This window comes from Equus asinus, unplaced genomic scaffold (assembly GCF_041296235.1).
Source record: "Equus asinus isolate D_3611 breed Donkey unplaced genomic scaffold, EquAss-T2T_v2 contig_618, whole genome shotgun sequence".
Lineage (NCBI taxonomy): Eukaryota > Metazoa > Chordata > Mammalia > Perissodactyla > Equidae > Equus > Equus asinus.
This window is the reverse complement of record NW_027225314.1, coordinates 13,124-25,448: the sequence shown is the minus strand read 5'-3', so window position 1 is coordinate 25,448 and position 12,325 is coordinate 13,124. Positions and strand designations below refer to the sequence as shown.

The 12,325-nt window shown below is 37.7% G+C and overlaps 1 protein-coding gene across 7 annotated transcripts in view; it reads left to right on the top strand.

Annotated features, from left to right (window-relative positions):
- The window catches only part of LOC123283896 (glucose 1-dehydrogenase-like), an 81,341-nt gene that overhangs the window by 56,512 nt on the left and 12,504 nt on the right, over positions 1–12,325 (top strand). The window contains exon 3 of one of the 7 annotated variants that reach the window (XR_011501185.1): positions 10,683–10,801. The exons of 4 other annotated variants lie outside the window; for them this stretch is intronic. Coding sequence is in view for 1 of the 3 variants with exons in the window: in XM_070503696.1 (XP_070359797.1) it covers positions 1,394–1,417 (24 nt within the window). In the remaining 2 variants the exon portion in view is untranslated. Of the gene's footprint in view, positions 1–1,393; positions 7,209–10,682; positions 10,802–12,325 lie in introns of those variants that run through there. 2 more of the 7 variants (XR_011501186.1, XM_070503696.1) reach the window with 2 other exon arrangements.

The window sequence follows — 12,325 nt, the reverse complement described above, 5'->3', positions numbered from 1 at the left end:
CGTCTTACTAAGACATTACTTCATTAGTAAAATAAGGAGACTTCATTAGTAAAACAATCCTACAATAATCCTTTAATACTCTAACATCTTAAACTCCTAAGACAGAATTCAAAACAGAGTTTTTATTTGGATTACACAGCATAATAAAGTACCAGTTTAGAAACCTGATTTTACAACCAGAGGCATTTTTCTAAAATCTAAAAGAAAAAGTGGCAGGGCTCCAAGCTGGCTTGAGAAGTAGCAATTCTGAACCAAAAGCTTGGAGTTAAAATATTTTGGGAAAAAAATTAGTACTAATAGATAAGAATGGAATCTATCATGTCAACAAAGCCAATTTTACAGAGAAAATAGGAAATTTTACATGATAAAATTTGGGAAGAAGAGAGAGAGTCTAAGAGTCATTGTTCCTCTTTTCTACTTAAAAAGTTCTTTCATTTTGAAATATATCACGCACAAGAGTATAGAAAGCAGAGATGGCATAACCTGTGGGTTAAGAACATGGGTTCTGGAATGAGAAACCCAGCTCCACCCTGGGCACGTGCTCGAGTCTTCCTGGCCTCAGATTCCCCACCCGGGGATAACGGCACCCACCTCACAGGACTGTTGTGAGGATTAACTGAGTCAATGTGTGTGAGGGCCTGGGAAGCATAGTTGGCACATTATATAAATTATGTACTACTGCTATTATTACTGCAAAACAATGTATAGGTACAGTTTAAAGAATAAAACACACTGGTACATACCGTTACTTAGCAACTCAGAAGCTCTCAGGAGGACCAAATCCAATCTCAGCCCCACCTCCCCCGCCAGAAATAACCATCCTGAATTTTGTGTTGACCTTTCCTCACTCTTTCAAGACAATCAGGACATTGTAATAGATGACACGTTTTGTGAAATGAAAAACCTGAAGCTAAATGTTTCTAAAGCTTAAATTCATTAAAGTAAAAGTCTATATTAGAAATCCACAAATTTACCTGAAACACATCTTTGCTCGTATTGCTGGCTTTCTCCCATCCACACTCCTCAAGTATGGTCAGATTGTTGAATTTCTGGCGTAGATCCTGTATCTGTTAATAAATGAAGCACAAGTTTATCAGATTAATGCTAACCATATTAAATTTACAAATTAATGCATAAAAGCTTCAAACAAATTGACAACGACTTGGACTGGTGACATAAAATTAGACTGTCATTGTCAATTTTGTATTCAAATGAATTCTTATGGTAAAATTGTTCATTGTTATTTTATGTTAAAAATCTACATAAAGGATGTCATATGTGAATAACTCCCAAACTATTTTGATGACTAAAATGGTAGGAGAGATATCCTAAATTATACAGTGTGAACACAATCTCTCCGTTTTTTTTTTGTTTTTTTGTTTTTTTTTTACAGTTTATTTATCCCTTCTCCTACTGAGGAGCATATCCATTGCTTCCAAGTCTTGGCAATTATGAACAATGCTGCTATAAACATCTGTGCACATGTTTGTCTGGACACAGGTTTTCAGCTCATTTGGGCAAACACCAAGGAGCGTGACTGCAGCATCGTATGGTAAGACTCTGTTTAGTTTTGTAAGAAACTGCCAAACTGTCTTCCAAAGTGGCTGCACCATTTTGCACCCCCACCAGCTATGAATGAGTGCTCCTGTTGCTCCACATCCTCACCAACATCCGGTGCTGTCAGCGGTTTGGATCTTTGCCATTCTAATAAGTGTGTACTAGTGTCTCATTTTACTTTTAACTGGCAATTCTCTAAGGGCATATGATGTTGAGCATCTTATCTTTTCATACACTTACTTGCCATCCATCTGTCTTCTTTGATCAAGTGTCTGTCTGTTCAGTTCTTTTGTCCATTTTTAAATCAGGTTGCTTGTTTTATCATTGTTGAGTTTTAAGAGTTCTTTGTATATTTTAGAAAACAGTCCTTTATCAGATAGGTCTTTTGCAAAAGTTTCCCCTAGTCTGTAGCTTGCCTTCTCTTTCTCTTGACATAATCTCATTTTATTTTCATTTTTATTGTTTTGGTGAGGAAGATCGGCCCTAACATCTGTTACCAATCCTCTTCTTTTTTCGCTTGAGGAAGACTGGCCCTGAGCTAACATCTGTGCCAGTCTTCCTCTATTTTGTACGTGGGTCACCACCACAACATGGCTTGATGAGTGGTGTAGGTCCATGCCTGGGATCAGAACCCGCAAACCCTGGGGCAATGAAGTGGAGTGTGCCAAATTTAACCACTATACCACTGGGCTGACCCTGGCACAATCTCATTTTAAAGGATTCAAATAATATACATACTAGCAGGATGGGAATGTATGATCCCATCCTTCTGGTATTTCCAATCTCCTCAAAGTGGTAACCACTGTCAACAGTTGGGTAAATATGCTTTGAGTCTCCGTTTATACAAATAGGTACTCTATTTGCATTTATACAAATAGGTACTCTATTTGCATTTATACAAATAGGTACTCTCAATCTCCCTTTCTCAAAAAAATTTAAATGTCAAAAAGACTCAGGATTACACTTATGACCAATTGATTTTCAACAAAAGTGCCAATGCAATTCAGTGAGGAAAAGATAGTTTTTTCCAACAAACAGGACTGAGAAAAGTGGATATCTGCAAGAAAAAATATGAATTTGGGCTCTTTCCTACACCATACACAAAAATGAACTCCAGAGCCAGCCCTGATAACCTAGTGGTCAAAGTTCAGTATGCTGTGCTTTGACAGCCCAAGTTCAGTTCCTGGGTGTGGAACCACATGACTTGTCTAGCAGTAGCCATGCTGTGGTGGCAGCTCACACAGAAGAACTAGTAGGACTTACAACTAGAATACACAATTATGTACCAGGGCTTTGGGGAGGAAAAAAAAGAGAGGAAGACTGGCAACAGATTTGCTCAGGGCAAATCTTTCCTAGCAAAAAATAATTAATCACAACTTAATTTTTTTAAAAAATGAACTCCAATTGTTCACAGACCTAAGTGAAAGAGATAAAGCTTTTAGAAGTAAACATAAGATAAAATCTTTGTGACCTATGGTTAGGCAAAAAGAGTTCTTGGAAATAATGCCAAAATCACAACATTAAAAAAATTGATAAACTGAACTTCATCAAAATTAAAAACAGCTGTGTTCCAAAAGATACCATTAAGAAAATTAAAGAACAAGCCACAAACTGGGAGGAAATATTTGCAAATATTTCTGATAAAGGACTTGTATCCAGAATATACAAAGAACACTTACAACTCAATAATAAAAAGACAGACCCAATTAAAAATGGGCAAAAAGATTTGAATAGATATTTCACCGAAGACGACATACAAATGTCTAATAATAAGCACATGAAAAGATGCTGATCATCATTACTCATTAGGGAAATGCAAATCAAATCTACAATATGACAGTTCACACCCCACAGGATGGCCGATACTAAGAGAGACAGGAGCAAGCACTGGTGAGGATGCGGAGCAACAGGAGCTCTCACACACTGCTGGCGGGCACGTGAAAGGGTGTAATCAATTTGGAAAGCAGTTTGGCAGTTTCTTAAATAGTTAAACAGAAATTTACCACATGATCCAGCCATATCTACCCAAGTGAAAGAAAACATGCCCACATGAAGATTTGTAAGTGAATATTCATAGATTATTCGTAATCGTCAAATAGTGGAAATGTCCATCAACTGGACGATACAGACTGATGTCTCCATGAACCGCTACTCAGCCATGAAAGGAACAAAGTACAGGCATGTGCTGCAACATGGAGGAACCCCAGAGACACCACGCCGAGGGAAAGAAGCCACATACAAAAGACCACATATTGGGTGATTCTTAGAATGAAACGTTCAGAAAAAGCAAATCTACAGAGACAGTAAGGAGACTCGTGGTTGCTTGGGACTGGGAGTGGCAATGGGAACTGACTGAAAACAGGCAAGAGGCATCTTTCTGTGGTGAGGAAAACGTTCTAAGTTTGGATTGCAGCGACGGTTGCACAACTCTGTAAATTTACTAAACATCATTGACTTTTACACTTAGAATGGGCAGATTTTATCATATGTAGATTGTTTATCCTCAGTATAGCTCTTTAAAATAAATAAAAGCCCCAGGAGCCAACTTGAAGAGGCTCCCACTGGCCAAAACTGGGAAATGAGCATCACTAAAGATAATGACTGTAAAAGATGCCAACACAAATACTTTTAAATCCATAAAATAATTATGATACTAAGAAAGACAAAATTAATTGGTCACCATTGAAGGATGCTAGTGAACCAACTCATTATTATGTCAACTGGTCATAAAGTGACTCCATAAACACTATTCACTTCTGCGCCATATAATTACCAGAATATTGTGTTTCTTCACATTTTTCTCTAGACTTCATCATTGCTTTGCTTTTTGTTTGCTTAGTTTTTTAATGTATCTATCATCAATTTGCCTCTAAAGTCTGCACAGTATGTATAAATTCCCTCTTAATACAACTAGAAAAGCAAACCACTCGGGTATTCTGTTCCGTTCAGCCTCAGAGACAGTATCTCGCCGAGCCCCAGCCTCCTGCTCCAGTCTGAACAGCTGCTTCCTAAGCCTGCTGCTCACCCTCTTTACTCACCTCAGCCACAATTCCCTTAGACTTTTTGGGGATCTGTCCCAGCTCCTTCCCCTTTCTTGGCTTACTCCCTCATTTTTGTGAGGGCCGTTCTCAGTTTCCTGAGAAAGGGTGCCTGGGAGGTAAAATTTCAGACTGTGTGTGTCTGAAACATGCCTTTCCACCCTCAAGCGTGACTGGCTGGGTATACAACACCAGGCTGAGTGTTATTTTCCCCGAGAAGTTCGAGGGCCTTGTTCTCCCAGCTTTCGATGTCGCTGTTGAGAAATCTAGGGATATTCTGATTTTTGACCTTTTGTATGAAACTTGTTTTTGCTCTCTGGAAGTTTCTAGATGTTTCTCCTCATCCCAAGAGTTGTACAATTATATTTCATTGTGCATTGGTGTGTGTCTACACTGACATACAGTGCTAGGCACTCAATGGGCTCCTTCAATCTGGAATTCAGGTCCTCCAGTTCCAGGAAAATGTCAAACTATTTCATTGATCATTTCCTCTCCACTATTTTTTCTGTTCTCTTTTTCTGGAATCCCTGTTATTTGGATATTATACTTCCTAGACTGGTCCCCTTAATATTCTTATCTAGTCTCTCCTCTTTTATCTCTCTCTTTTTGCTCTAATTTATGGGAGATCTCAGCTTCATATTCCATCTTTCTAGTGAATCTTACATTTCTGCTCATATAGTTTTTAACTTCAAAGAGCTCTTGTTGTCGTTCTCTGAATGTTCTTTTTTGCATAGCTGTTCTCATTTGGCAGAAAAAATGCCTGGTCTCTTTGAGCATATTAACACTTGCTTTTAAAGTTCTTTCTCCTGGATCAGCCCATGGCCTCATCCAGACAGCTTCCTTCCTGTGCTGCTGCGGCCCCTTCTTCCAGGTTTCGGGCTGTCTGCAAATGTCTCATGGTTCTTGGCCACTGGTTCTTGAATTAGTATTTTATATGCTTATTTCTAAAATAAGCTCAAAAAGCTAGAAATTGTCATCTCCCTACCTTCACTGATTTTCCTAGTAACGGCCTCTATCAGCGCTTTCTACACCAGATTGGTATGAGGGCTATGTCTGACTCTGATAAAACTATAAACTCCTCTGGGGTAGAGAATGTGCCTATTTGTCAGCTCCTCATACAACGCCTGACACACAGCAGGGACAATAACTGCTCGATGGACCCAGCTACTGAAGACTCGTCCTCATTTTCGCACACATGGAATCATCACAGACTAGGCAACAGCTGAATAGAATCTCAATTTCCAACCCATATAGAAATTACCCTGACAGTATGCAGGAGGAGGGGACAGCAGCCATAAAATTTAGACAGTGCTTTACAGTTTGTAAAGGGGCTAATATCTCCTTTAATATTACAGATACCTAAGCAGCCTCTACTACTCCCATTTTACTACTGTTACCTCACTTCCAAAAACATGCGACTCGAAAGTTAAGCCATTCCAAATCCTGGCCACATACCTGAAGGCTGGCCATGTTCCAGAACCCATCCAGGTCTGCACAGGTGGTATCCTTTTTGCCTCATTTGTATTCCAAATTGTCCACCAGTTCTTCAAACCGTTTGAATATTTCTGCCTTAAGGAGTCTTTTTTGACCAACTGCGAGGGGAATAAGATCTTCTGCTAAGGAAAAGATGAGATTTTTAAAAGCTAGAGAACAAAACAGGACCTTGATTGCAAGTCAGCCAGCTGATAAGACGACCTCACCCCAAATATCCTGGGGCTTCCAGAATCAAACTCTTACCTTAAAGCAAAACAAAAAAACATCGACTACAAAACTTTGTCATACAAATACTGAGCATTAACTGTCTGCTTCTGTTCCCACTAAAACGTAGCAATATTCATTCTCATATATGTTGCTACATAGTAAACAGCATTCTGCTCACCTTGTATTTTACAAGAATTCAACCTCAAACAACTCACTGTACATCAGCATCTAAGGACTTCACACAGCACACAAATGATTTTTTCTAAAAAGCTTCTCCAAATAAGATTAAGGAAATATCAGAAAATTTGTTCCATATTTATTTAGGTCATTTTCATTCAGAAAATATTTTGCATAATTAAACAATACTAGATATAGATGTCACTCAAAAAGTCATAAAAAATCTAACAATAAATAGGCAAACGTTTAACTCCCAGGAATGATTGCTAACATTCTAATTACTTACACCTTATAAGTCATCTACCATTTTAGCACAGAGATACTAGTGAACGTATGTTGAGAAATGAAAAGTCTTGCTATTTTGATTAACAAAACTATAAAGTTCGGCAACACTAGATTTTTGTTTCAGATAAATGTAGACATATTAAAATAAACAATGCAGAGCCACCCTGGTGGCCAAGTGGTTGGGTCCATGCACTCACCTTCAGCAGCCCAGGGTTCACTGGTTCAGATCCTGGGCCCAGACCTACACACCGCTCATCAGGCCATGCTGTGCTGGCATCCCACGCAGAAGAACTAGAATGACCTACAACTAGGATATACAGCTATATGTCAGGGCTTTGGGGAGAGGGAAAAAAAGGAGGAAGACTGGCAACAGATGTTAGCTCAGGGCCGATCTTCCTAAAAAGAATAAATACATAAATAAAATAAAATAAACAAAGCTAAGACAAAAAACATAAATGTTCCCTCCCCTTTGTTTGGAATCTATACTTCAAGCTTCCTTTCCCACTCAAGGCAGTCGGTCAATATTAATTCCTCTCTTTCATATCAGAGAATCTTTCTAAAATTATGACATGTTTCAGCTTTACAAATGTTTCTCATACTAATATCTAAGTATTAGCAATATGACACTTATACAATAGCGATTTTCCAGAGCTGATGCTTATTTTATGAACTGTGATATATTAAAATCCATAAATACAAGTTGATATCCTATACATGTCCATCTTTCTACACCTAAAACTTACGTGGATGGTTAATGCCAAGAGCAACTTTCCAAGCTAATATTTCTAGTTCTTTCCGTTCTCATTTATCAGAGATGAAACAGAAAGAACCAGACATGCCTGAGTTCTGTCTTTACTTCTGGTATTGCCCATGGAACTGAGACCAACCCAACTGCCCAGAGTAAGTTGAAGCTAAACCCTGTAAGACTGGAATTACAGTGTCAGGGCCTCACAGATTCTAATTAGTAGGCTTTGCTTGTCCAAGGGCGGTAGTTCTCAACACTGGTCAATTTTGCCCCCCAGGGGACATCTGGCAGTGTCTAGAGCACCTTTGTCACAAACCAGAGGAGTGCTACTGGTCTGGGACGTTACACAACATCCTGCGATGCAGAGGACGGCCCCACAACAAGAATTATCCAATCTGAAATGTCAGTAGTGCAAGTTGAGAAACCCCGGCCCAAGATAAATTGAATCTGTCTCTTTATAAAAAGCATCTTAGCAGGAGAAACTGAGGATAGTTTTTTTTCTTAGAAGAAAAAATTAGCTGTTTATATCTAATGAAAACTTAATTAATGAGAAAGGAGACTTGTCTTAGATCCGACATTATTTAGTTGGGTAAATTGCTTATTATCTCAATGTCTCAGTCCAACAACACGGTGGACTAGCTCATCTCTAAAATCCCTTACAATCATAAAACCTTACGTTCTACAAACAGCTGAAGTGGCTCTGAAATATACTCATTCATAATAGAACAAATGAGTATTAAAAGTATAGGAAGATAATATTTCTCCTCTATTTGATTGTCAAAGCCCAAAAAAGTGGTTAGTACTGTATTGGAAAAGATGTGAGAATCTCCTTGCTACATTCACTCAAGAACATAGTATGTCATCATTTCCTGTGTGATGTGGAGCGTTGGGGCCTTTCTCCAGATGCAGTCCTCTGATCTGTGTCCAAGGCATTTAGGTGACATGGCTTTTAGGTTCCCAAACAGGAACTCTAATTTTCAGTCTTCATAGTTGGAGAAACATAATCCTATCTTATGATTTAGTGGGCCAAGGAGCCTACCATCATCTCCCTCTATCCTTCTTTTGTAAAATAAACATTAACTTAGTTTCTTTGTTTGAAAAAAAAGGTATGATAAAATAGGAACTCCCATATTTTGCTGAGGGAATGTAAATTGAGGTCTTTATTTATTTGCACAGGAGAGGATTGAAAAGCATCCAGGCTTGTTTTTTGCAGGCTTGACAGTAATACTACCAGACTGAACTCAATGGAAACAACCAGCAACAGGGACCTACTAAGTAAATCGTGGTGTAGCCATACAATTGGATACCATGCGGCCATTAAAACACACACAAAAACAGCATGAGAAAGTTCTTAAAGGACTAAAATGGAATATCTCCTACATTTAACATTAAATGAAAACAGAATAGTATGCTACTGTTTACATTTAAAAAAAGTTTATCTACATATGCATTATGTATCTCTGGAAGAATTCACAAGAAATGAATAACACTTGCCTCTGTGGAAGGTTCGAACTGTAGGGTTGGGAGCAGAGTTGGAAAAAAGGCTTCTCACTTGTACCTCTTTCTATCTTTTAAGTTAGCAACCACATGAATATACTAGCCATTGAAAAAGATTTTTAATTTAAAAGATAAATAAAAATCACTCAAGGTCAGTTTCCTCCTAATTCATCTACGTATTATATTAAGGTTAAAATAGTTTAATTTTGGTTTTAAATGTCTAGACATTAATACAAAATGCTTACACTGGGAACAAACGCACAGACCTGAAATGCAGCACATGTCGCTGCTGAGATGTCTGATCCTCCTTTATTTCAAGTGATGGGACTTCTTTTATTGGAAAGCCATGTAAATTTTCAGTAGTAGTTTCATTTTTATTTAAGACACGATCTATAGATTAAAGAAAACATTACATATACATTTCAAAGCAGCAACTCCTATAACGACATCCCCCACAAGACAAATTTCTTAAATCCTTCAATTTTTTCAACATTGAAATTTAAAATTGTAAATAAATTTAAAATTTAAATAAAATTTTATTTCTGCCTCAAAGATTTCATTCATCAGATCTCCTTTTACAGTGTCTCTCAATGTTCTTCATCTCTTGAAATTTACATTTCGGTCCCCCTCTCAGTCTGCAGTCCTCATTCCAGCTCTGTTTCCAGATAGCCCTCCCCATGCTTTTCCGTCTCTTCTGACCCTGAGATCACACCCTGAGCTACATGGTGAGACACATGGTGGAAAAGACTCTAAACGATCTCTGATAAACCATAACCCAGAGAAACAAGTAAAAAATTCATGAAAATACCATACCTGTGCTCCCAACTGTCAGAGAACTCAAAGGACGGCGTAATTCGTCGGAATCTTGATGTACTGAAGTTTCACTTTTGTGTGCCAACATTTCTTTTGTTACTTCTGGAGCCTCATCACTAAGCAAGAGCAAAAATACACTTCGTAAAACATGAACCCATACATCTCACTGAAGGATTTCAAAATTATGTTGTTTTTTAAAAACATGGGATAAAATAGAAATATGTTTCTGTTTTTTAAAACATGTCTAATCTAGAGGGAAAAACCGTAAACACCTCCAGCGGGAAGGCCCGTCTCTGCCCCCTGTGATGAGATCCACAGATGCAAAGCCCTCTCAACCGGACATACACACTTAGGAGTCTCAGATGCCGCAGAGCAGTTCTCGGTCAATCTGCCGCCAGCCAGCCTTTGGAAAGCAACCTTGCCATTTCTTGTAAAGATTCAAACTGATTTTTTCTCCCCACTTTACAAGTTAATCATTTTGTCTTTTGAGATAGCTTTTATAAAGTAGTACTCAGTAAAAAAAACACAAACAAAAAAATCCAAACCATGTCTGAGCTGCAGTATAGCAATTTCTTCTTTCTAAAAATTTATTTCTAAGTGTTGCAATTAAGTCACTTCTTAAAAGCAAAAAAAAGCAAATTGAATCGTGAAAATAATAATGCACACAAAATATCAAATCTGACAAATACATTATTGTATCCTTCTGAAAAATTTTTTGGAAAGGTCAAATTTTCATGATTTATAATGAACATAGTTTACTAACTAAATAACTTAAAAAGCACAGGCCAAATTTAAGAAAGGCATTCGTTCTCCATGTCAGCAAGGAATTCATTCATAACATCTCATTCTGTCACTGGCTGTCAAAGTAGCGGTGCTTGTTGGAGTCTAGGTGTTACGTCATAGCTCTTCAGACCATCTGGTGGCCGAAACAGAAAATCTACTGGTGCGAAGGATGGCCTCCCTTTCACTTCTGCAGGATTTGTCTCAGGTAACTTTTCCACTTTGGATAAGACTCCATCTGGATCCCTTCCGTTTGTCACACTGGTTTGTGATTCCAAAGTATTTACTTCGCTATCAACTTTAAAAGACATGACCTGGATGTGAATAAACAGAATAGAGTGAGAGTCTCTCTTCTTGGGATATATTCCACCAATTTTTTAGGCCCGAAAATGTGAAAGTTAAGAGATATGTCCCACGTACATAATTTAAGAAACAAAAACAAATACAATTAAATGTTTACATGGAGTCAGAAGACCAGCTACATAAACCATTGCTATGGTCCAGAAAGAGGGAGAACCAATCCATATTAAAAAAACTATATAATAGGTTTTAGGTATTACCAAAAATTAAAATATATGAAAACTAAGGTGGAAAAATTCTCTCACCTAACAAATACGTATCTTTTTACTTAAATTATGTTGATAATTACAAAGGTTTGAGAATCAGAAATCCAATGTTTATTGGATTACCAGTATTGTCAAGGACAAAATCTTTAATAACTTTGGATTATTATAAATAAGTTTATCATATGAGCAAAACTATTTTTCAATGTGGCACAGTAAGATTAACCATATAAAATGTGAAGCGTATTTTCTTTTTCAAGTCAATTTGTTATTTGGTAGTTTTTTTTACTGTAATATAATTGGCATACAACATTACATTAGTTTCAGGTATACAACATGATTCAATATTTGTATATTGTGCAATGATCACCCCAGTTAGTCTAGTTAACATCCATCACCATGCACAGTTACAAATTTTGTTTTCTTGTGATGAGAACTTTTAAGATCTACTCTTAGCAACTTTCAAATATACAATATTATTAACTGTAGTCACCATGCAGTACATTACATTCTCTACTTACTTATTTTATAACTGGAAGTTTGTACCTTTCAACCACCTTTGCCAATTTAATCCACTCATTTCAACATAATTTTTAGAGGTTTCTACGTTTCTGAGTTTTAATGAGATACGTATTTCTACCCGGACTAGAGTTTAAGGGTAACACTGTGCTTGAGGCCTGTGTGGCTGCAAAGGTAGACACTAGCGATAATCCTTAAGGAGAAAACCAACCTTGAGGGAGGAGCTGTGAGGTCCAGCTGCTCGCCTGTGAAGATCACCCTGTACTGCCTTCCTTGGAGGATCTATGTCTGATTTTTGGTAAGAACCTAGCCAGGTTTCTTACACTTTGGCATAACTTTGTTTTTTTTTTTTAAGGCTAAGGAATTATAGCATGGATTATAAATTAAGGGATTGGGTCCTCGAAATGGTGGCTCTTTTTGAAGACTCTACCAGGCACTATGCTAGATGCTGTCAGAAACGTCAGGTGATTTCATTCTTGAAACTACTCTGTGTAGATATTACATGTTACAGCTGGGAGAACAAACTCATAGCTTCCCCAAGATTATATAGCCAATTGGAAGCGAGACAATAGGCAAACTCAGGCCTAGCTGAATCCAGAGTCAACGCATTTCACCCACTGCACCCATCTCCTAGCCGATGCTCACATGAA